We start from the raw sequence: 24,639 nt of genomic DNA, 5'->3' as shown, positions 1-24,639 counted from the left end.
TAGAACACAGCTACACCTGCAGTGGGCTGGCCACCCCAAGAAGTGTCAGTGATGAGAATGCTGGTGAAGGCATGATGCTCAACTGTGTTGTCCTTTGAACCTCAGAGGACCCAGGGCTATTCCAGAAGCTTGGGCCAAGGGAAGATCTGCTGGATTTTCCTCAGTTAATAGTGTTCAACAAGGTTTTCCTGCAAGAACAGTCATCCTATTAACTGTCAGTGAGATAACTTGGAAACAAGAACTTTAAAGATACATTGTGCTTGAGTTTACTTCTTAGCTCTTAGAATGAAGACACCACTTGACATCATGACCGTAGAGACATAGGAAATAAGATTGTTTTTCGGTCTGCTTCAGCCACTAGCACGTCTCCTAGCAAAGGTTCTTAACGTGTGGTCCATGAGGCGGTAACAGCAACAGCATCTGAGAGCTCGTTAGAAATGCAGAATCGCGAGCCCCACCCCAGACCTGAATCAGAATCTGCATTTTATCAAGATGCCCAGGTGATTTGTGGGCACATTAAAGTTTGAGAAACACTCTAGTTTTGGGGGGTTTTTTTGTTTGTTTTTTTGGCGGTGTTTGGTCTTTGTTGCTGCATGCAGGCTTTCTCTAGCTGCGGTGAGCGGGGGCTACTCTTTGTTGAGGTGCGCGGGCTTCTCATTGCGGTGACTTCTCTTGTTGCGGAGCACGGGCTCTAGGGCGCGTGGGCTCAGTAGTTGTGGCTCATGGGCTCTAGAGCACAGGCTCGGTAGTTGTGGTGCACGGGCTTAGTTGCTCCGCGACATGTGGGATCTTCCCAGACCAGGGATCGAGCCTGTGTCCCCTGCATTGGTAGGTGGATTCTTAACCACTGCGCCACCAGGGAAGTCCAACACTCTAGTTTTTAGGGCAATCTTGCAGATACCGTCACCTCAGTAGAGGTTCCATGTGAAAATCTTCAGTCAGTATCTGAGGTGATGGAAATTGACATGTGGTTTGTCCTCTTTCCCTAGTAAAAGAAAGTCGGGCTATGGTGAATCCCAGTTAACAAGTACTCAGGACTCTAGACACTTGGAGCCAAAATTATTAGTACAAATGCCTCTGTGGTTCAGGTATAGTAAAAGAGGCTGCAAGCAGGGTTGAGAATTCTGGTATCCTCCACTCCCTCTCTTCCCACTATACCCTCCTTCCCCACTCGGGAGCACCCAAATCATAGCATTCTTTGCTCATAGAAAGGTCCTCTGGGAACTCTTTTTCTAATGCAGAGGTTGTATTTTTTTCTCACAGTGCGCACATAGTAAGGCTTTTGCTCATCTTGTGGATGTCCTGTGGTGGCAAAGCCACCACACCCTGACAAGTGACTCGTAGGCAAGACAGCAACTTGTGATAAAGGAGGGAAGGGTGTCCATTACACCTCAAACTGAGGCCCATGTGTTATGTACTGAGTTTCCTGCCTTTAATTATTTACCGGTCTTGCCCAGCGTGTCCACTGTCCTGGCTGTTGTTTTCTTTGTTCTGTGACAGAGGAATTTGATCTCTCTGGGGTTTAGATCCCGCTCAACCCTGACCATTTCTCAGCATGGTTTTCCTCAGGTGGCAGGTCACTGGGAGCAGAGGCATATTTTCCAACCTCCCCCTGTGTCTCAGTTCCTTTAGTATGTCTTCATTTCGAGGAAGATTTGGAGAGAGGCTAAGCTGATTACAGGGCTCAAGTGACACCCTGAGCACACTTCAGATTTGGAATGCAAATTGTTGTCTGTAGTAATTACAGTTTGTGCCACGGCCCTGCTTGGCCCCTGTGGTCATCATCTTGGTGCAGAATAAGTAGCTTTGTGCGTAATGAGGGGGAGAGGGACACGTGAAGGACATTAGGGGGTGTTTTCAAAGCCTGTCTCCAAGCCTAAGTGGGAGTAGGACAGACCCAGAGGTGTGGTGGGATGCTGCCACTGACAAGCTCTGTGACGATGGGCCAGGAACTCAGTCTCTCTGAGCCTCATCAGCCTCCAGTCCTTGTCTCATAGCATTGCCATGGTGATGAAATGGCGATGATGTGATGGGACACTCAGCAAGGTGCTTGGTGCATAATAGGTGTTTAACAACGGGGAGTTTCACTGCCTTAGCAGGTGCCATAAGGGTAAGGATCTGCGACGGAAAATACACACTCTTCTTTTTTATTTATTTATTTGTTTGTTTGTTTGTTTATTTAGACTGCATTGGGTCTTCATTGCTGCTCGCGGGGTTTTTCTAGTTGCGGCGAGCGGGGGCTACTCTTCATTGCGGTGCGCAGGCTTCTTATTGCTGTGGTTTCTCTTGTTGCAGAGCATGGGCTCTAGACACGCGGGTTTCAGTAGTTGCAGCACACGGGCTCAGTAGTTGTGGCTCCCAGGCTCTAGAGCACAGGCTCAGCAGTTGTGGCACGCGGGCTTAGTTGCTCCGCGGCATGTGGAATCTTCCTGGACCAGGGATCGAACCCATGTCCCCTGCATTGGCAGGAGGATTCTTAGGTGCTGTGCCACCAGGGAAGTCCCCCACACCCTTCTTAAAGAGTAATTTCTGTGCACACATTAGTTACCCCTCTCATCCTGCAGAGGAGCTGTGGTGTATGTATCCTTCTCATGTTTCACAAGTGTGCAGAATTGAGGGCTGGCTTAGAGTGCTGGCTCAAGTCAGAGTTCCTGTGTGTCAGTCTAGCTGTGGTGTCCTTCGGTGATTTGATTAACATCTCTGAGCCGTGGGTTTTCTCATTTGTAAAATGGACATCATAATTGTATGTGATTCACAGGTTGTTGGGAAGGTTGTCTGTGAAAAATGCGCATAAATTTGAGCACCACAAACTCTAAGGGGGTACTATTGTTATCATCCCCTTTGCAGAGATGAAGAGCTCAAGGTTTTAAGGGCTAAGTGACTTTCCCAAGCCTGCAACTCCTATGTGGCAAATCCCAGACTCTGACCCAGCAAATTGGCTCTAGAGTCCACATTAGTGTCACTGTCACTTTACCTGAAGGGGATCAAAAGTCACTGTACAAGCATTGCCCAGGCACCTGCTGCTGGGGCTCTCCCCTCAGACCCCTCATTTTTGTTGACAAATTCTTTCTTAAGTTAAAGCAGATCATAATAAAATAATTATATTACTATATTAGGTAATGTTACTTGCAATGTTATGTGATATTTAAAAATAAAGTTTATTTATAATACATAATTATATACTATAAGAAATATTATATATATTAAATAAAGATGGCAGCAACAGCTATTTGCATAGATTTGCATTCCTACTGAAAATGTCCTAGCCATTGTCAGCACTTATAATTGCTTTTTGCTGTCCCACATAGGAGCTTATTGTCCATGATTTGGCTGCAAATTTCATTGTTTATCATACAGAGCCTCCAAAAGCTGCTGTGGTTACTTATCGTGTGCCAGGCACTAAGTGACTTATTTGATCCTCACAATGACCTGTGGTGGGCGCTCTTATTATCCTCATTTAACAGATGATGGAACTGAGGCACAGAGAAGTTAAGGAAATTGCCAGAGGCCACACAGTAAGCAATAGCACTGGGATTTGAATCCAGGTTGTTTGGCTCAGAACTCCTCTTCCTAATCCTTGTGCTAAACTGCCTTCATTGATTTCCAGCCTACTTTCCAGATGCTATGCCCTTGCCATCTTGGCTGGCCTCGGTGCTCCCAGACCTTCTCGGCTGCAAACTTAGCATACCATTTCCTAGGACCTGTTACTATGCGCTGGTCTCACCTGGCCTCAGAGGGTCTTTCTGGGGACTCCTCACACATTCCCCAGATGCTCATTCAACACAGGAAGCCCTTTGTGCCTCAACCTCATACATTCTTTAAAAAAAATAGAAGTCAGCCTTTCATTTTAATGATGACACAACCCAGAGGTGAAGTTCTTGTTACCACACTGGGAGAATCTGGGCAGAAGTGATTGGAGTTGTAAAGTCAAGTAGCAGGGGAATTCCTTCTTTTCTCCGTAAATTACAGATGTGAGAGCTCTGTGTAATTTCACATTTCAGGAGGGGATGGCTATGCTTCCAGCTCCTGTTGGAAGGGCAAATTTAGCTCACTTCTCATTCAGCAAAGAGATGGAGTCACGAAGCATAGAAATGGAATTTTGTTGTTGTTACAGTTCCTGGCTTTTAGCTCATGTATTGATGCATGTGTGCTAGCAAAGAGGGTGCCAGAACGTCTCACCAGTGCTGTATAGCCATGGCCACCATTCTCGAGAAAAAGAATTTTTATCTGGTCATGTCTGTTCTTGCCAAAAAAACTTGCTCTGGTGCCCCATTTTCTACAGGATAGAGTTGGCATTCCTGCCTTGGTTCCAACCTTCTCATCTCCTGGTCTTCCCACCCTGTCCCTTCCACAGGCCCTTTGAACATCTCCCCACTTCCTGGATGAGCCATGCTGTCTGTCCCCACTTCTCTCCTTTGCTCTGGCCCTCCTCCCCTCAGCCTGGCAATTCTTACACATTCCCAACCACCTGTTCGAATGACACTTTCACTCAGGGGAGACCTGCGAATTGTCCCTGGTGCTTCCTCTGTGTTCCCTGTGCCCCAGGACTGTGGAATGCAGCAGGGTGAGCAGCAAACATTGTTTGTATGCTGACACTTTGAGCACAGAGCGGGGCACTTCTCTGTTGAATGAAGGACCCCCTCACCCTCTTTACACACACCTGGCTATATTTCTTCCCTGAGGAGGGTCCCTGGAGAGTAGATAGAACACCTGGTGGAAGATCTGGAACATGCGGCTGTGGGCTCCATGAGAGCTGGGCCAGTCCTGTGGCTCCAGAGCCTACACTGTTGTCGAGGCTCATTACGTTGTTGTCAGACAGCTTCTTGAATGAGCCTTGTGGTAATGAGCCCACACTGCAGGTCTGGGTTCAGATTCCTATTCCATCCCTGCCATGCTTGAACAGTTCCTTAACCCCTCTGAGCCTGCTTCCTTATCTGTAAGCAAGGGTTAATAAAAGTACCCATCTCATAGGATGATCATAGAAGTGAATGAGTTTAGCCTAGTGTCTGGCATGTAACAAGCCTCCAATCAATGGTGGTTGCTATTGTTATTAATAATGAAATAAATTAATCACAGGATATGTGCTAGAAAGGAAACTAACAGGGTATTGTGATAAAGGATAAGATGGTGGGGTGTGCGGTGTGGTCCTTTAGACAGTCTGGTCATTGAAGGCTTCCTGTAAGCTGTGACTGAACTATGAAAAGGATGCTGCTGCAATGTGAAGAGTTGGAGGAAACAGTTTTCTGGAGAGCAAGTGCAAAGGCCCTGAGGCAGAAAAGAGCCTGATGAGGAACAGAAAGTATGACCAGAGCTTAGGAGGAGAGTGGAGAGTAGGTCCAGGAGGGAGATAGGGACAAATTGATGCAGGGCCTTGCAGGCTGAGGGACAGTGTTTGGATTGAATTTGAGGTGTGAAAGAATATATTCAGTCCTTATGCTCAGAATCATTCTTTGGGATTGGTTTCTGGAGTACTCCAGCTTTAGCCCACCCTGTGTTTTGTGTGCATGAACTAACCCCTAGCAATAAAACCCAGTTGTGATGGATTTAAGCAGAAAATGAATTTATTAAAAGGTACAGGAAGTTCAGTGAATTTGGAAAGGATCAGGGAATCAAGAACAACCCAAATTATACTACCAAACATTTCCTACAAGGATACTGTTGCTGCCACTGCTGGGCAGGTGTAGATACCATGGTTTGCACCACCAACACTGATTACAGGACCCAGCTACTCGATCTGCCGTCAGTGCCGCCTCTGCGAGCTGCCACCACCCTCACCAGAATAGAGTCTGTGGTATCCCTTCTGCTTTCTCTGCCAGTTTCTCATGCCAGGTCTGGGGTGGGAGTATCTCATTGCCTGAGCCTCACTCATGCTCTCATTCCCTAGCTGCAAGGGAAGCTGGGAAAGCAAATGTGTGGCACCCTCATCTCCTCTGGTAGAATGTGGGCTCTGGTTCGTGAGTTGGGGCTTCCCTAAACCTAGGGAAGGGGTTGAGCTGCATAGCATCCAGAGGGTGATAAATGTCCCTCACAGAGACACGTGGAGTTAGTGACTCATGGAATCACTTGGCCTCAGCAATGTGCATCTAACAGGCAGTGGCACTTTAAGTAAGACTTGATTGCTTTTCTCTTAGACAGTTATTTTTCAAAAAATTAGTGCCAAATTTGGAAGCAACTATTTCTCAATCTGATGAGAGTCTAGGGGCTATTTTTTTAAATTAGTTTAGTTTGTGCAGGTGTGTGGGGTAGCATGTTTCTCCCATGTTTATCACAGATTTGCATTCCTGTTGGAAATGCCCTAGCCATTGTCAGTGCTTATAATTGCTTCTTGTTATGGCCACGTGGGGCTTATTGTCCAAGATTTTGCTGCAGAGTTTATTGTTTATCTTATATTGTCTCCAGGAAGCTGCATGCGGAAATCTCAGGAAGTCTGATTTAAAGGGACAGCCTCCAGGGCAGAACCCTAACTGGGAGGAGGCACTGAGCTTCCGACCAGAATCAGCTTCCCTCGCGTGGGCGCTGGAAAGAAGCCTTTTCTGAGTATCTCCCGCTTGGTTTGCTGGTTTCCAGTGTTTTGGTGATTCCTTTCTGATTCTGATTTAAGGGGAAAAGTAACAGTATTTATTCTTCAAATACACATGGATATACACCAAACAAAATAAAACAAAAAAAACACTTTCACTGTTGTGTAAGCAGAATGGATGCTGAGTCATGGGTGCATACATGCTTTTCAATCTTTCGGTGTTTTCTTGGAGGTATTTTCATAGAAGCCTTAAACTTTTTAAATGGACACAAGGATTTCAAGGAAGTCAGCATTATAACATCTAAAAAATAAATAGGACTTGAGCTTTAACCACCTTCCCATTTTTCCCCCTGTTGGAAGGAAGAGGGAAAAATGAGGAATTGCAAATTTCCATTGCCTTTTTCTTATTAGATGCCCAGTTGATGGCTCTCATTCAAATCAGGGTAAAAATCAAGCTATTTCAGATTTGGTAACAAATTTTCAACTTGCTGAGAGGAAGATTTGGACCAGTGTCCATAATTACACCAAAAAACTTCCTTTTCTGCTTGAAAAATAAAAGTAAAGAAATTATTACTAAGCTTTTGTCTTTTAAAAAACACTGTATTATGAAAAATTTTTAAACTTATACAAAAATAGAAAGAATAGTATAATGATCCCCAATGTTCCCAACATCTTCTGTTTTGCTTTTAAACACAAGTACGTATCAGTTAGATTCCTATCCTCCTCATGAGGGATAATGGAATCATTATTCCTGTTTTACAGATGAGGAAACTAAGGGTCAAGGAAGTTAAGAAGTGACTTACTAGGTCATTCAGCTAGTAAATGGCAGAGCCAAAAATCACAGAGCTCCCGTATGAATTTACTGTTCATTATTCCAGCCAGCCAGTTGTTCCCAGAAATTATCCCTAAGGAGATATCTGGAGTCAAAAATAATGGTAAGAAACTTTTTATTAAGAATGATTTCTGCTTTTGCTATATATTTTTAACTCAGAAATTCAGTTTGTCAAGACTTGTTCTTTGATATAAGCAAATTACTTTTAAAAATCCTCCTGAGTAGTGTTAGGAATACCACCCCCCTCATATTCAGATTTTCCACTTCTAACCAATTTTGACAGTATAATGCCAAAGAGTAAGTCTAATTTCCAAGGAAGGAAGCTCTTTGGTTGATAGATATCAGCTAATCAGTTTTTAAACCTTTCTTTTTCCTACGAATTGGTTAGAGGTCAGCAACCTGCTGGAGTTTCACTTTTAACTGCCAGTTTAACGAAGAGGACTTGACAGTCCTTTGAAAAAAGCTGTATTCAAGGTATTCATGTTTCTAAGAAATTGAGTGAGCTTCTTGCAAGCGCCCCAGTCTGCTCCATGCAGAAGTTCTTCAGGCTTCCTTGCTCATGTTCAGAAAGGAGGTGGAAGCCCAGAGACCAGGCTGGTGGCCGTTTCACAGGGCACATCAGAAGACGGCTCTCCTTATTTTTCATTCGCTTTTAAAAATAGTTGTCTATGTATTGATTGCCAAAATCATGTGAGGAATGTGATTATAAAAGTTCAGATTTGTTTAGAGAAAAAAATAATTCAAGCTGTTGCTCGTAACAAAACCAGCAAGATAAGTACTCAAGATTAGCCATGATTAGCAATCTGTTGAGACCTCCACGTTCAAGCTTCATTTATTTTTAGTTCTTGTGTTGAAACTATAGATGAAGACTTTTCTATTTATTCATTCTTGACCTTGGGCAGCCAGGTCTGCTCCCACATTCTCATCATTTTGTAATCTTGTTGAGCTGGGATATTAAGCAGGGCTCTAGAAAAGCATCAGCATTTTCAAATGGTCGAAGTCTCTTGAGTTAAACCACCTTGCATCCAACTGGCCTGCTGTGAGATCTGGACACCGCCCCCCCCCCCGCCCCTCACTGTGTCTATGGTTCACGATGAGGGAGGGGGACAGGGTAGTTGTTCAAGTTTTGCTTGGATTAACCACACTTCCAGCACCGAGGAGTAGATATGAAGTTATGCAGTAAAAGTGTGTGACCGTGAGTAAACTCCCAGGCTCTAAAATACTTTGAAGTTCTCTTTATTTCTCACTGGCTTGCCGTGCATTATGCCTTCTTGCTAACCTAGTAACACCAAAGAGTATTACTGTACCTCCCCTCTGCACCACAGTATAAATTTTGTTTCTTCTTAGTCTTAATCTGAATTTGACAACAGCCTCAGAAACTAAGATCTGTGATGTAACACTTTTCTAATGTTGGAAACTTGGTTAAATCAAGGTGCACTATACTATTTTAATTTGGTCACCGCTTCCATTTCATTTTAATGAGATTGTTTCACCGCCTATTTTTCAATTCAGTTTGTGGAATTATTATTATTTTTTTTAATACATTTATTTATTTATTTATTATTTTTGGTTGCATTGGGTCTTTGTTGCTGCGCGCGGGCTTTCTCTAGTTGTGGCGAGCGGGGGCTACTCTTCACTGCGGTGCGCGGGCTTCTCATTGCAGTGGCTTCTCTTGTTGCGGAGCACGGGCTCTAGGCGCGCGGGCTTCAGTAGTTGTGGCATGTGGGCTCAGTAGTTGTGGCTCGCAGGCTCTAGAGCGCAGGCTCAGTAGTTGTGGTGCATGGGCTTAGTTGCTCTGCGGCATGTAGGATCTTCCAGACCAGGGCTCGAACCTGTGTCCCCTGCATTGGCAGGCGGATTCTTAACCACTGTGCCACCAGGGAAGTCCCTGTGGAATTATTTTAAAATGTAATGCATCAAATGAAATATGGTCGAAGACCCTGAAATTCCCAGACAACTTCTGAGCTTTTGTGAAATCTATGGCTTCTTGGGTGCAAATAGGAAAGAAATTGAATAAAATAAACCAGAATAAAATTTTAAATGGAAAGAACCACCATTAGTCATGAATTTTAATGAAGAAATAATTCTGCTGAAATGTCACTGTTTCGTTTTATGTGAATGAATTTATCACAGCCCTAATTATAATAGGGCTGTTGCTTATAATATTTTTGGTGAGAAAACTGCTTGAAACTTCTCAGTAGAACATGCCATAAGGTACATAGACTAACAACATAGGAAACACACCACTTCGAGTTCCAGTGACACAAGGAAGCATGGGGTGGAGTCTTAATGAGGCCCCTATTTTGGCACTAGTCTCTTTAGAGTTCAGTAAGAAGTTGTCACCACTATGGTTATTTCACCAGGTGAGGAAGAACAGGGGCCATTTTTGCATACCTATAGGTGCCTTATAGGTAGTTTCCCATTTATAAATATATAATGATTCAGGCTCACACATTTAAAGAAGAGTATCATACCCTGAGAACCTACACCCCCAGAATTTCTTAGTTTTTTTTTTCTTTTTAACATCTCACTCTAATTTATATAGAATTTATTTTGACTGAGTGTGAAATAGAGCTTTAAAATGAGGCTTTTCTTTCTAAGAAATGAATTGTCCCGTTTGTTAGTAATCCTTCTCTCCTCCAGTAGTAGTTTGCAGTCAACATTCACTGTATGTCAAATTCTTGAATATACCAGGGCAGGTTTCAGGCAGTCTGTTCTGGGGGCTGTATGCATATAACAGGAGCTCTGAGGTCCCCTCCTGACCCTGGCTCCCATCCCGACCCTGCCAACTCTAGGCCCTCTTGGGCAGGCTTACACCACCTGTTTGAGTCTCAGTTTTTAAAAAATCTGTACAGTAGAGATAATAGTAAGGCCTACATCAGGAGAGTTGTGAAGATCAAATAAAAAAATATGTGGTAAGTTCTCATATTGAAACATCAGAAATCTGCAGTCACCATTTATGGTTTCAATAATTGTGGCTTTAGGATGTGTTAATATCTGTGCACAGGTGCACTTTCATCATGAGTTATATTGTCAGGAATGAGCAACTGAGAGGTGACATTTCAAGTGCATCTCTTATGTTTTGCTGAATGTCCACAGAGCAGGAGCTAATGAACTGAGGCACTTCCATGCCGTGGCCTGCTCTGCAGAGGGGTCCGAGATGTGGATAATGTGGAAAGATGATGTTAAGTGAAGACAGCAAGTGCTGGAATAATGTTATCATTCCATTTTGACAAATATAAATTAAAAAAATAAAACGTGACAAAACAAACTTATGTGTGTTTAGACAGCAGGAAATGGCTAAAGGATCACCACCAGAGGTTGCAAACTGGTGGCCCTCGGGTCAAATCTACCAGCAACTGTGTTTTGATTGGCCTGTACAGCATTTTTAAAAATGATGAATTAGTTGCCAGCATTTAAAAACTGGGAGATTTTATGTAAAACCTGGAATTTCCAGCTTCTCTTGAACAATTGGAATGTCTGTTCACTTTGGCCATGAGTCCCTTGGGACCCCAGTAAGCTGGAACTTTCCCAAGGCAAACACTCTCAGTGGTGCCCATGGCCTGCCAGGCCTCTTCTTTCATGTACCTTCCCACCTAGCCCTGAGAGCATTTAGGTTTGTGACCCCTCATCTACCTCTGTCTTTGACACCGGTGCCTCTGGCAAATGGGATGGCGATAGGGAAGAAAGTGGGGCCTTTGGGAAGATTCACTTTTTACACTATATACTTCTATATGGTTTGAATGTATTATAATGACACTATGTCACTTTTAAAATTTAAAAATCAGTAGAAAAACATGTTCGAATACTCGACAGTATCACAGATGCCACATCGAGAAAACCCACATCCCGTTCCTGTATAAGCTCTCGTTATAACGCTCAAAATGAACTTGAGCCCTGCAGGGCAGGAACCTCTCATTATGGAAATGTTCCTCCGAGGTGCCTTCTGCATGGCTGATTTCATTACTGGAGCTCTTGCTTCTGGTCAAAGCAGGGGCATCAGAGGGAAGGGCCGCGCCCCGTTCTTTCCTTCCCTTTTGCAGGCTGTGCCCTTTATCTCCGGCCAGGGCGTCTGCTGGTCCTCCCGCCCTTCCTCCCTCCTCCATGGCTACCTGCCCTGCAGCCCACTCAAGTTTCACCTCTTCCATGAAGTGCTGCAGCCCACGGGTTTCGGTTCTTCTTTCTCATTCACAGTCAGCAGCCGGAAGTTAGGCTTAATCATTCTAGGATTAGTTCATGTGAATGTGCCCTTCCTCCCCCAGGAAAGAAAGAAACTCTAGTGCCCCATGGTCATCTCAGGTTTCCTTTGGCTCCTCACTGGAGTAGATCCTGGCCTTGGCAGCTGGGGCTCTGCAGAGGGGCTGTTGGAAAATCCTCCAGGAGAGGAGTGCCTGGGCCAATGAGGGATTGACATCCTTGGTCCTCAGGGGATTGACATTCTTCATTAGCTGAGTTACCACCAAAGCTGGTTAATCTTAGGTTGTTTACAGGCCTGTACGAATCAGGACCTTTTCTATGCAGGAGGCTAGAGCAAGAAGCCTTTTTTAGGAACACCTCCCCTTCCCCCGAGTAGCACCACTTACCCCAGGCTGCTTTGTGGGGAGTCTGGCTTTGGAAAATAGAGAATCCCGAGGACAAGCTGAAGCGCACCTTTTGTGGACACCACTGTTTGACTTTTACACATTACTGAGTGTTTCCTGGGTGCCTGACCCGGTAGGTACCACATATAGGCCTTGAGGTAACCCAGATGCTTGCCTGAAAGGCTTGAGCCTTTTCACAGAGATTTCACTTCCTTCTTTCTCCAGACAGATGGGACCCCTGTCACGCTCTTTGAAGCAAGACCCAAGCCCGTCAGAGCAGTACTTTCAAAACATTTGCCTTTCTTCCAGAGCACCCTATGGTTCTGCACCCCACTGCTGTTGCCCTTGCCAGTTCTTCTGCCTAGAACACCCCTCAGAATTCTGCCCATGTGTCTCTTGCTCTGAGAAGCCTTCCCAGACTTTGTCCCCATAAAACAATATATTTGCCAGGCTCAGTTATTTCTTGGCTCCCTCAACACTTTTTGCAAATTCCTGGCAGCATTTATTTTGTTCTCCGGTCATCTTTGGTTCATCTTTGTACTACCAGAGCCTGGTGCATCCTTCCGTAGTGCTCTTTTGTAATGCACTCTTCAGAGGCCATATGTTAGGGTCCAGGCTGCTGGCCTGAGAATGGGGAGAGCCTTTCTTATAAGCTCTAAAGTCAACTCTTGGATTGAAGCTTGTTGTTCAAATGAACCCTCTCTCTTTGCTGAGCCCCTCACTTTACTCAGGGCTGAGACAGGCAAAGGCTCTTAAAAATCTGTGCATTTGTAAGAATGCCTTGGGAAATCCTGGGCTAAATCTTTGCAGCTAAAAGTTGCAATTAGAAAGATTTTTGCAAACAAAATACTATCCCATTAGAGAACTAAAAAATAAAAATCAAGAATTGAAAGCTACACTGGAGTTATGTATGTCTCCTTGGGTTTGAGTCCCTCTGCCCCTGTGCAGGGAGGGTGAGGGTGTTGATTTGTTGTAGGGAGGGGTTGAACAGGCATAGTTTTCATCTTAAACCTTGTAGTTCACGTGAGACACTCTATCTCACCCAATAAGTCTGAGCTTTGTAAAAGGCAGGGGACCGGGGCAAGGTGTTCATTCGTGAGATCCCCAGTTCATAAAATGAGAAATGTCAGCCACTAGTTGTTTCCATAATAACTCTGAGAAGAGCAGTAAGGCCCTTTGTTATTCACATTAAAAGCTGAAAAGGAGGTTTCCAGAAGCAGTTATTTTGAATGGGCTCTGAAGAGAAAATTTGCCTAAGAAAAATGAAATGAACGGTTGAGTGGGGTGTTTACCGTCACTCTCATTTGTTGAGTTGCTATGAAATTGGGATTCAGTGTAGGCTCTGTATGCCGGGCAGGACCCTGGCTCTTGGGTGAAGTTCAAGTGGACTGTTGATTCCTCTTTGATCATACAAAGTTCTCTTCCCAGTGTCCCTTCTCTATCCATTTCACCCCAATGTTTGGGTCTACAAAGCATGATATCCTGGCAGTGAACACTTTAGAGCTGCCAGAATGCCAAGCATGGCTTTAGGTGGAGACCCAGTAAGCATTGTTTGTTTCTCACAGGCTGGGGATTGTCAGCCAGAAACTGAATTTCTGGTGTGCCTTTGAATGCCAGAAGGCAGAGTGCTCTGAAAAAGCAGCAACAGCAGCCGGCAAGGAAACTGCCGGAGGTGGGGAGCTCTGGGCTGGTGTGGTTCTCAGCTTCTGACAATGTAACTTATGGCCCCCTGTCACTTCCTGTCAGGCAGCCCAAGTAGTGGGGAGGAGTTCCTTGAGGGAAACCATGCTCTGCTGTGCTCAGAGTATCCCGTCCGAAGGGCTCTGCCGCAGTTAGGGGCGGGGGACTCCAGGTGGATGAGGTCGGAGCGCCCCATGGTGTGGTGTTGCTTCTTTGTTCATGCTCAGGTAAGCTCCTTTGCAGCTGGACCAGGGAGAGACGGGCTCCCAACTCCCACCCAAGCCTGGCTGGGCCATGCCAGGAGCTGAGGTGTGGGAGGATGCAGCTGTCTGCATCTCCCAAGAAAGTGAGCAGGGAGCCGCCAAGAGCACCTGGGATGAGGGAGGCACACTTCTGCCTCACTGTACTATGAATCAGAAAAGAGCTGTGTGGTTGTGTTTAAGACCACAACTGGTTGTGCTTGGTGGAGATGGTGTGTTAAGTGGAGTGCCTAGCTGTCAGCGCTTCCTTTAGCATCTGTGATTGGAGGAGAGCAAGGGTAGGGGGACTTTCATTCTTTGCTCCACGGTGCCAGTATTTTAATTTTTTTAAGAGACCTGTTTTCATTAAATGGGAAGGAAAAAATGTGTGTGTGTGTGTGTGTGTTTAAACAGCAAAGTGGATTTCCAAGACCTTTTCTTCTTTGGATTGGAAGATGGCTAAACTCAGTTTTGGAAGTTCATTCTTTGTGAAGCAACTTTTTTGTAGGTTTCCTTAACATTCTGGTGTTTTGAATGTGTTCATCATTGGGAAAATGAAGTCAGATAATATCAGGGGAGACTCAGACTCACTGGTTTTCTCATTAAAAGTATTGGTGCCTGTTTGGGTTATTTCGGAAGGAGCAGCTGGAAATGTTATGTTTCTATGGACTGAAGAATGATTAGGAGCCCTGAAGCTTACTCCCTCTCTGTCCCTTTTATTTGTTTGTTTGTTTGTTTGTGGATAGGTGTTAAAACTTTGGATAAGCCAAAGCTATTTTTTAAAGAAAATGCCCATTGCTTTTTCTGTTTCTTTCGTCAGAATTATGTTTCTGAGACTGATGTTTGCAATACAAATTCCAACTCTTGTACATGGCCATTATAGACATCTTTTCATGTGATTTGAGTGGTTTCACTGTCTTTCTACTTCCCCATCTCACTCACCTAGCTATTCGCTCACCTGATAAAGAATAATTTTTGATCATTTGAGATATGGAAATTGGCAACATTTTAAATGATTTACTACACTTCAGGGATAGTTAATGCAGCATTAATTAAAAATATTACAATAATAGCTGACATTTATTAGATACTTTTCATGTTACTTGCATTAGCTCATGAAATTCTTACAACACTATAGGGGTTGGCTGTTATTATTACCTCCACTTTGCAGATGGTAAACCTGGGATGCAGAGAGGATAAATACTTTGCCCATGGTCTCCTAGCTGGTTAGTAGTGGATCAGGCTTCAAGCTCAGGCAGAATGGAGCCAGAAATGACATTCATAGCCATAGCACACGTGATGATTTTAATGACAGGGCCCTTCTTATATCTCCTATCAAGTGCAGTATCTTCAGTAACACTTTGCTTTTCAATCCTTTGACATCTCAGCTCATTCTGGTGGATGTTTGCCTCGGTCCAATTAGCGCCTACACAAGAGGCATCTAAGACAAGTCGCTGCCTTCTCTGGACTCAGTTTCCCACCTGTCAAACAGAGATGCCTCTAAACTCATTTTAGCTCTGATATGGGTCTAAGGTATGACTTTTTGACAAAAAGTGAAAAATAGTTCTCATATCCCTGTTTCAAAGTCAGATGATTTAATAAGTGCTTTTACATACACATTTCCCGAGGATATGGACTGGAGCTCAAAATGTAATTGGCCGGCTGGCTGTTGACCTTTATTCTGCTCTTGAAAATATTATTGAATGAATTTTTATTTCTTGGGTCCGAGAGTCTCTAGAGAAAGGATCTGGAGGAGTTGAGTTTGGGTGTGGGAAAGGCATTTGGTAGCTGGATGTAGAAGGAGAGAATGGGAAGGGAGAAACCCTTTAAAGTTCTCACAAATCCATCTTCTGAGATTTGATCAAGATAGCTCTGTATCTGTGGAGGAATGGTAGAGTGTAACAGTTAAGGGCATGGGTTTTAGAACCACATAGATGTAGATGTAGATTTGAGTCCCAGCTTTGCCTCTTACTAGCCATGCAATCCCAGGCATGTTACCAAATCTCTCTGAATCTCCTTGTTAAATGGGGATAATAAATAGTGCCTACTGGGACTTCCCTGGTGGTCTAGTGGGTAAGACTCCATGCTCCCAATGCAGGGGGCCTGGGTTCGATCCCTGGTTGGGGAACTAGATCCCACATGCATGCCGCAACTAAGGAGTCCGTATGCCACAACTGAAGATCCCACATGCCTCAATGAAGATCCCGCATGCCACAATGAAGACCTGGCACAGCCGAAATAAATAAATAAATATTAAAAAAAAAATAGTGCCTACCTTATAGGGTTGTCATGAGGAATAAATGAAGTGATTCAAGACAGTGCCTAGCACAGATTCCACACTCAGCGAACGTGACCCATGTCCCAGGTCTTATTGACCATAGCTGTTGGTGGCTCCCAGAGAAATGAATCATTAGTGTGTAAGGGCTCAGCAACAATAGGGCTGTGAAACATCTTATATCCTGAGTTAAATATGCCCTGATTTGATTTTGTGGAGGGAAGAAAGCAGCATATTACACAGAAAAGTCAATACTTCATTTTAAAGCCCTGATTCCAGCCATATTTTTACAGCTTTCCCAGAAAGCCAAGTGGGAGCCATGGAAGGGGAAGTTGATTCAAACCAGATCCTAAAAAAGGCTTGTCTTGATGGAGCACTCAGTGGTATGACTCGGAAAGTGCAAGGCCAGGGTGGTGACCCCAAGTGTCCACCGGGAGAGAAACAATGGGTGACTTTAGGACCTAAATATAGACTATGTGGATGTCACTTAGGGAAGCCACAGTGGGTGGGTCTCTTAGGAGGAGTTCAGAAAGCAGCCCCTGTGTGCCAACCCTTGCTCTGTCAGCCCTCTTTTTCTGAATAACTTTGTCCGTAGTCTAGCTTTTCTGCAACCGTTGAGCCCCTGCCTCTGTTTGGCAGCCTTGTTTATGTCCCCATCTCTTCCCTCCCAAATCTTCCTTGTGGCATTTACCACTTCTCTCCCTTGTCTCTAGCAGACCCCACTCACCCCCTGCCGTAAGCCCCAGGTGTTCTCACCACAGTGTTCCTCATGGAGCAGGGATGAGAGCACTGGTCTGGGAGTCAGGAGTTTGGGGTTCTAGGTTTTGCATTAACCTTGGGCAATGTTGAACTTCCCTGGGTACCAGGTTCTCCAATAGAGACAGACATAGCTGGATCCTGGAGGTTGATACTCTGAGTTCACACCCTCACTGCCACTTGACCTTGGGCAAGTTCTTTACTTTTCCTTCTGGGCCTTAGTTACCTCACCTGCAAAATGAAGATGATATAATATCTGCTTCCAATACTATGAAAAGTTTATAAAATAATATCTGTGAAACTCTTAAAACAGTGCATTTTATGATAATGTTCAAAAATACTAGCTATGATTGTGATTGTGATTTGTAGGAAAATGAGACTTGAATAGGATCAGTGTTTCCTAAACTTCGATCATATTTCCCATATCCACATACCACTTTTACTGTTATTTTTCACTTACTGTTTTTCTTTAAAATGTCTAGTTGTTTTGTTTTGTTTTGACCTTAGGTTCATCCTAAGTACTAAGAGCCCTAAAGTCACTAAACATCATAATGTGTTTCCTAAAACACATTATAATAAATACACCTTGGTCTACTGCATATGGTCTGAAATGATATTGTGTCACCACCAGGTCCACTTCCCACACTGAGGACTGCAGAGCCAGTGGCTCTGAGCATCTGAGGCCCAAGTTGCTGCCTGCTGTGATTTTGACAGGGCTCCTCTCACCAGAATGAACAGTCGGCCCATCCTTTCATACATCAGACACTGCCTGAGAACCAGCTTTGTGCCTGACTCTGTGCCAGGTGCCAAGATGGCCAAAATATGGGTCTTTGTAGCCCCTACTGTCTTCTCTAAATGGAGCATTACCAACCTAGAGAAAACGGGGTAGGGAGAGCCACAAAATGACCCAACTGCTGAAATCCCACCATAAGAGAAGCCAGGGCCACTCTCTGCCTGAAATCTCTGGGTGTGGGTAAAGGAGTATATCTCAGTCAGCTTTCGCTGAGTAACAACTACCCCAAACTCAGTAGCAAACAATAGCAAGCATTTATTCTTATGCTCACAGGTGTGCAGGTTGGCTGCATAGTCTGCCCCATTCAGGTCCCTTAGCTACCCATGTGTATATTCTTCTCCTGCGCAGGTCAGAAGATCCCAGAGGAGCAAGCAGCAATACGCAATGTCTCTTAAGGTCTAGGCTCAGAATTGGTACATTGTCCTGTCCACCCATATTCCACTGGCCAGAGCAAGTCACAGTACCAAGCCATGGAGGTCAGGGAAGAGCATAAAAGTTTGCTGAAGAATAAATTAATATACCACAGAGATCATCACTATTTACTCACTCAACCTACATTTATTGAGTGACTACTATGTGGAGTACTCTGCCATGTTGGGGGAGATAAATATGGTACTAATAAGTGATGAAAATGATGAAAACATCTAACCTAAGGCCTGGCATGTATTAGGTCCTAAATAAATATTCTATCAATGAATATCTGCTAGTACCTTTGAGATGCTAACTAGTGATGAGTGTTTCACATGGGTTATCTCATTCTCTCCTCCCAACTCTCCCCCTCAAATCCCCCCCCCCTTTGGGCAAGTACAGTCATCCCAGGTCAAACAAGTGGGATACTGTCTTGGCCTCTTAAATGCTTGTGATCTTCTGACGTGAGCAAGGAGAGCACTGGTAAAGACACAGCAGCAGGGAGAAGGCGTGTGCAAACAGATTATCCCTGATGTGAGGGGAAAGAGGTGGGCTTTGCACCAAAGAGGCTCTGGTTCAAATCCCTTGTGTGTTTATCCCCATGTACACCTTGTGCACTGTCTTGGGTGCTAACTCTTCAGGCACCCACCATGGGCTAAGAATTTAGTGTGGTAATTAGCCTCTCATAGTTTCTTTACATCACTAGCCCCCTGCCTTCTTGAGGTCACATGCATCTTGGAATGTTCTCTTTAGAAAACTGCACATAGTTGTGAAAATGTCTGTGCAGACCCCTGGCCCCAGGTAAAGAACTCTGCTCTAATGATTCATTCCATCCCCGCCCTCTTCTCTTTCCTTCCATCTCTTAAACACTTCATCCAGTGGAAGAAGCATTTTTCCATATTTGTATGCCAGTGTCAGGCTCAGGGTCTAACTCATATTAGTTGCCCAATGAGTGTCTTTTAAAGCAGCGAGAGAATGAGAATGAAGGTGTTGGTGATAGTTCATTTGCATGTGCATAGAGTTACAGAACTTTCTGACTGGATGAGATAGGAAAGCTCATATATTTTATAGATGATAAAACTGAGACCCAGAGAGGTTATTTCACTTGCTCAAAGGCACACAGCTAATGATGATGATAATGATGATGATGGTAATGGTAATAAAATAATATTTTCCTCCAAGCAGATGACTTATGCTCAGATACAATTAGGTCTCATTCCCTCAGTACCTGGATACAAAATGTTCTGATCTATCAAGTTGAAGGATCATGTCGCAAAACTGTTTTCTTTCTTTTTTTTTTCTTAACATGGAAGAACTGTATTTATTTTTGAGTGAGATGAAACGTGATAAAACAGCATGTTTATATCATTGTATGTAACATACACAATTTTGTAGTCTGAAAGACTATGCACTGAAATGTTAAAACTGGTTTATTTAGTAGAATAAAAGGTAATTGAACATTAGAAAAAATTCTACCTAGATATAGTTTGAGTTTACTACAATAGACAGTATTTTTTAATCATAGTGGCAACTATCATGGACTGTTTATACCTAACTGCCATTCGTGTTTCTTTCCTACTAACAAAACCCTGTCTCACAGGCAAAAAGACGTCGGTGCCAGGGGACAAACTGGTCCACCCATCCCTCTTTGCCAGTGCTCATCCAAGGGTGAAAACTGTTTTCTTGACCTTCATAGCCAAAGCTAAAGACACAGATGATGGAAACATATATGCCATATCTCAACCATAGAACCATTGTCGCGTCAGCCCTTTAGGGCAGAGCCCTTGCCGCCCACCTCTTTCTCTGGGTCTCCCCTTTCCACTCTGTCCCTCAGTCTGTGTGTACAGACTGCTGAGAATGCAGGGGGGTTGGGGCTGGGACAGGGCATTTGTCAGGCCAAGGGGCCAGGTCAAGCCAAGGGGCCAGGTCAAGCCAAGGGGTGGAAGGTGGGTTAGGGTTGGTGCAGGGGAGGAATTTGTTCCCGCAGAGTGCTGGAAATCTTATTTGGAGCCATTCTTCTATTCTTAGTTTTGAAGGCACTTTGTTCTCTGGTGCATTGTTTTAACAGCCACCAGGAAATCAGGCCCTGCTCGGGGTCAGCGATGCCACTGGTTCCTGCCTGTGGCCGCCCAGGTGGGAAGTGTACTGGTTTGTTTCAGGGCTGATTGTTCGTCATCAAGATCATTGCCGCCCTTTCTCCTTTTGTTGCCCACCCTGTCTGCATGGGGCAGGGAAGGGCTAGGAGGAAAAAGAGATTCCAATGAGTCTGTTTTTCTTTATAGCAATAGTAACTACACTTATTTCTGTGTAAAAGGAAAAATGCTAAAATCCAGGTCTTAACAGGGCACTGTGCCCTCTGGAGCAGCATTGTCCAATAGAAACAGAATGTGAGACACGTGTAAATTTAAATTTCCTAATAGCCACATTAAAAGAGGTAAAAAGAAACAGGTGAAATTAATTTAATGATTTATTTAACCCAGTATATCAAAATATTAGCATTTCAACATATAATCAACATAAAAATTATTATGGAGACATTTTACATTCTTCTTTTCATACTAAGTCTTTGAAATCCAGTGTTCATTATCTACTTAGAGCACATCTCACTTCAGATTAGCCACATTTCACGTGCTCAGTACCCACGTGTGTGCTCATGGTAGCCATTGGACAGTGCAGGTCTAGAGCAGCACCGTCCAGTAGAACTTTTTACAGTGATACTAATGTTTTGTATCTGCACTGTCTCACACAGAGGCCACCAGCCACAGATGGCTGTTGAGCACTTCACATGAGGCTAGTGCTGAGGAGCTGAGTTTTAAATGTTATTTAATTTTAATTAATTAAAATTTAAATTTAAACAGCCACATGTATCTAGTGGCTACCATACTGGATAGCATAACTCTAGGGATTTGATCTTGTTAGAGAAATATAAATTTAAACTTAACCAAGGTATCATTTTTCATCTACCACATTGACGGAGATTAAGAAGTTGGATAACACTGCTTGGCAAGGGTAATAGGACCTCTCATGCATGGCAGTGGGAGTATAAATTAGAACAGTCTTTATAGAGGACAATTTGACAATGTTTATCAAACTTAAAAATATACGTTCCCTTGGACCCAGCAGTTTCACTCCTGGATATTAATGTCGCAGAGTCTCTCACATGTGTAGATTGATTTCTATAGAAGGATATTTGCTGCAGCAAAAGATTGGAAACCACATACGTATCCAATTAATGGGGGGACTGAAAAATAAGCTATAGTACATTTTAAAAATGTAATTTGCAACTGTTGAGAAAATGAGGCCAATTTTAATTTGATGTCCAAGCTATAATGTTAAGCAAGTGTGGAGCAGTGCATATAGTATGATGCCATTTGGATAAAAGAAATGACTAGCCTATTTACGTCTAGAGCAGCTCTGGAAAAATGTAGAAGGAACCAATCACAATGGTTGCCTCCTGGGAGAGGAAGGGATGGATGTGGGAAAGAAGTCTACTTATTATTGTACGGCATACCCTTTTGGAATTTAATCCAATGCACTTCAATTACTTATTCAAAAAATAAGTATTTAAAACACAAAAAAGTAAACTCCAAGGGAAGGGTGAATCAGAGAAGGCTTCCTAGAGGAGGTGACCTTTGGACGGGGTTACAAGAGATACACAGGAGTCTTAGCAGGAGGAAAGCTGAGGCTCAGAGGCACGAACAAGCAGAGCAGGACAGGCATGCGTGTGTACCTGGAGGTGGGTAGAGTACCAGTATATAAAGTAGAGCAGTAATGGAGTTTGGACAGACACGAGACTGGCTAAATGGGAAGGGTTTTTGCGCAGAATTCGGACTTAACTCTATGAGCCATAGGCAGCCATTCACGCTTTGAGGGCAGCGGGAAATGACATGATTGTGTTTGTGTGAAAGACAACTTTTGGCAGAATGTAGGGCGATTTAAAACAGTGGTTCTAAAGTGTGATCCAAGGAGTTCCTGAGACCTAGAAAGTACTAACTGCGTAACTACAGAACAGATTTTCTTCGTATGCGTCAACCAAAATAATACACCACAACAGATTCATTACAGAAGCAGATATGTGAATCCAGCTGTCTTCTGTGCAGCCAGCCATTAAAGAGAGTTATAAAAGTATGAAGCAATGCTGCTTTTCTCCCTATGTTTTCTGTTTTGGAAAATATAGTTAATTTTCATTAAAATTTGATAATTAGATTAAGAAGTAATAATACACTCATTACTTTTTAAAAGAAAGAAATTTTTTAATTCTTAATTTTATTTTCTAATACTGCAAATATTGATATAACCAACATAAACAGAAGCTCTTGGGGCCCTCAATAGTTTTTAAAAGTATAAAGGGGTCCTGAGACCAAAAATTTTGAGAACCACTAGTCTAGAAGCAAGGAGGCCCTGTGTGCTTGTAATTCTGGTTGGGTCAAAATAAACTATAGGGAAACAAATGCAGCTATCCAAACATGAGTCAGGTAGGAGGCATGAACTAGCAGTGTTGGAGCTGATGTGTGTTTTGCATATCCACGTGCAATGTAGTGGTCTGGGCAGGTATGTGTGAGAGGAGGAGCCTGATTGATGGATGGGTTTTGACTGATGGAAATGTTGGTGCATGTCCTATACTCCATCTACGTACTAAAAGATATTTCTGTTATGTCCAGTCCTTTGCTGTTATAAACATCCTGAGCATCCCTCAAGTACAGGCCTCTAAGTGCCCACCACCTGCAAGAATTACGCTAGACTATGTCCTTAAAAGTGGGATGCTGGGCAGGCAAACATGCCTATCCTCAGCTTGACTGGAAGCTGTCAAGTTACTCTCCAATCTGTAACTCTCCCTGTAGCCTTGGATGAGAATCCTCATTTCTCCGACCCTTAGTATTGTCAGGCTTTTAATTTTGCCAATCTGATGGATGGATGTGAAATGGCATCTTGTTGTTTTAACCTCACACACAGACACACACAGACACACACACACACACACACACACACATCTTCTTGATCCACTCATCCACTGATGGGCACTTAGGTTGTTTCTATATCTTGGCTGTTGTAAATAATCGGGCATTAGCCTTGAGTCCTCAAAAGATATTCAGGGAAGGTGCCTTTGTCCACTCATTCAACACACATTGGTGGATCACCTTCTTTGTGTAGTGCACTGGGCTATGCTGGAATCTGGACACAGACATTGTGTTTCAAAAACATAATTTACAGCTAGGATTATTGTCATCTGTGACTTTGAGGCAAAAACAGAATATCATATTTATTTCTAGAAAGTGTTTCCCAATCTCTGCCATTCTCATTCCCCCCGCCCCTTACCCAGCAATCTCCTTGGCTACGTGTTGTCATACACGCATACGATGTTAGAAGGAAACTTTGGAGGTCACCTGGTTCAATGCCCTCATCTTACAGATAACGAAACTGAGATCCAGAGCAGGAATGTGAAATGCCTAAGGTCATACAGTTAGTTCGGTGACCTTAAAAAATAGGTAACCACTGGATAATTGTTCTCTATTTTGCTACTTATGCATCAGATAAGAGAGTAACGACACTTGTGATCTGGCAACTTCTGATGAAAATTTATAAAGCAGACCTATAAATTCTGCACATTGTAAGAAAGCTAGAAAATATATACAAATGTAAGTTTTAAAAACTACTTAGGTTTAAACTTTCTTTTCTTCACAGAAGCATTTTGTATTTGTGGTGAAGGTGTCTAGACATTTTCAATATAGAGGGTTTTTTAATTCCTCATTTGAGTGATTTTCATCATCAAAATATTTTTTATAATATACCCTAAAGTGGGCATCACTTGGTCCTAATGATATGTAGCATAAATTTGAGAGCCAGGACAGTGGCAACAGAGAGGGGTGAAACCTCCCACGCAGCTGACCAGGAAACAGATCCAGCAGGCCTCACTTCCCGGTCACTCCCCAAAGCTTAGCCTCCACCCCTCCCCTCCCAAAAAGGGGAAGGAAGAAGGTTCAGAAAAGATAATGTGCCCATCCTTTAACAAAGCTTGGCTAACCCTTTGGGTCCCCCAAGTGCTCCTGTTTCCTGTGGCTAAAGTTAGACCTGTTAGATACGAATTTCATTTTTAATCCATGACTGGGCAGACAGAGGGCTACAGATCTTCTCCAGAAAGGACGGGCATGTGTTGGGGGTGGGTGGGTGGGGTAGGAGTCTCTTTTTTCACTCATTCCAGGGAAGAGGGCAACAGAGTGTCACTTTTTCTGTACTTGTCAGGAGCAGCAAGATCGTGGGCCAGTTACTTTGTGTGACAGTTATGAGAGGGAGTTTCCACAAAGAAAGTGTTTCCTAAACCTCACTCATTTATGAATCATCTTTTACCATAGCCCTTAACATTGTAAAACACTTAATAGTTTTCTACAGACCGACAGTTTTTCCCTTATAGTTATCTTTAATGGAAAGGTTATATTATTATAATATAAAACCAGTATGCCGGCCCAAATTTGAATATAAGTATTAAGATAAATAGATACCCACAAAACAGAGTAACTACATTCTAGCTAGATGCTGTTGCCCAAGTCTCTTTGCACCC

General features: G+C 43.5%; 1 protein-coding gene across 6 annotated transcripts in view; it reads left to right on the top strand.

Annotated features, from left to right (window-relative positions):
* The window catches only part of ARHGEF3 (Rho guanine nucleotide exchange factor 3), a 311,303-nt gene that overhangs the window by 121,211 nt on the left and 165,453 nt on the right, over nt 1–24,639 (top strand). The window contains exon 1 of one of the 6 annotated variants that reach the window (XM_061197017.1): nt 1,986–2,110. The exons of 3 other annotated variants lie outside the window; for them this stretch is intronic. In XM_061197017.1, coding sequence (XP_061053000.1) covers nt 2,030–2,110 — 81 coding nt within the window. In that variant the 5' untranslated portion in view covers nt 1,986–2,029. Of the gene's footprint in view, nt 1–1,985; nt 2,111–8,535; nt 8,548–13,730; nt 13,840–24,639 lie in introns of those variants that run through there. 2 more of the 6 variants (XM_061197023.1, XM_061197018.1) reach the window with 2 other exon arrangements.

The sequence above is a fragment of the Eubalaena glacialis genome, chromosome 7 (assembly GCF_028564815.1).
Source record: "Eubalaena glacialis isolate mEubGla1 chromosome 7, mEubGla1.1.hap2.+ XY, whole genome shotgun sequence".
Lineage (NCBI taxonomy): Eukaryota > Metazoa > Chordata > Mammalia > Artiodactyla > Balaenidae > Eubalaena > Eubalaena glacialis.
Note: the sequence above shows the minus strand (reverse complement) of the source record. Positions and strands in the feature narration are given on the sequence as shown.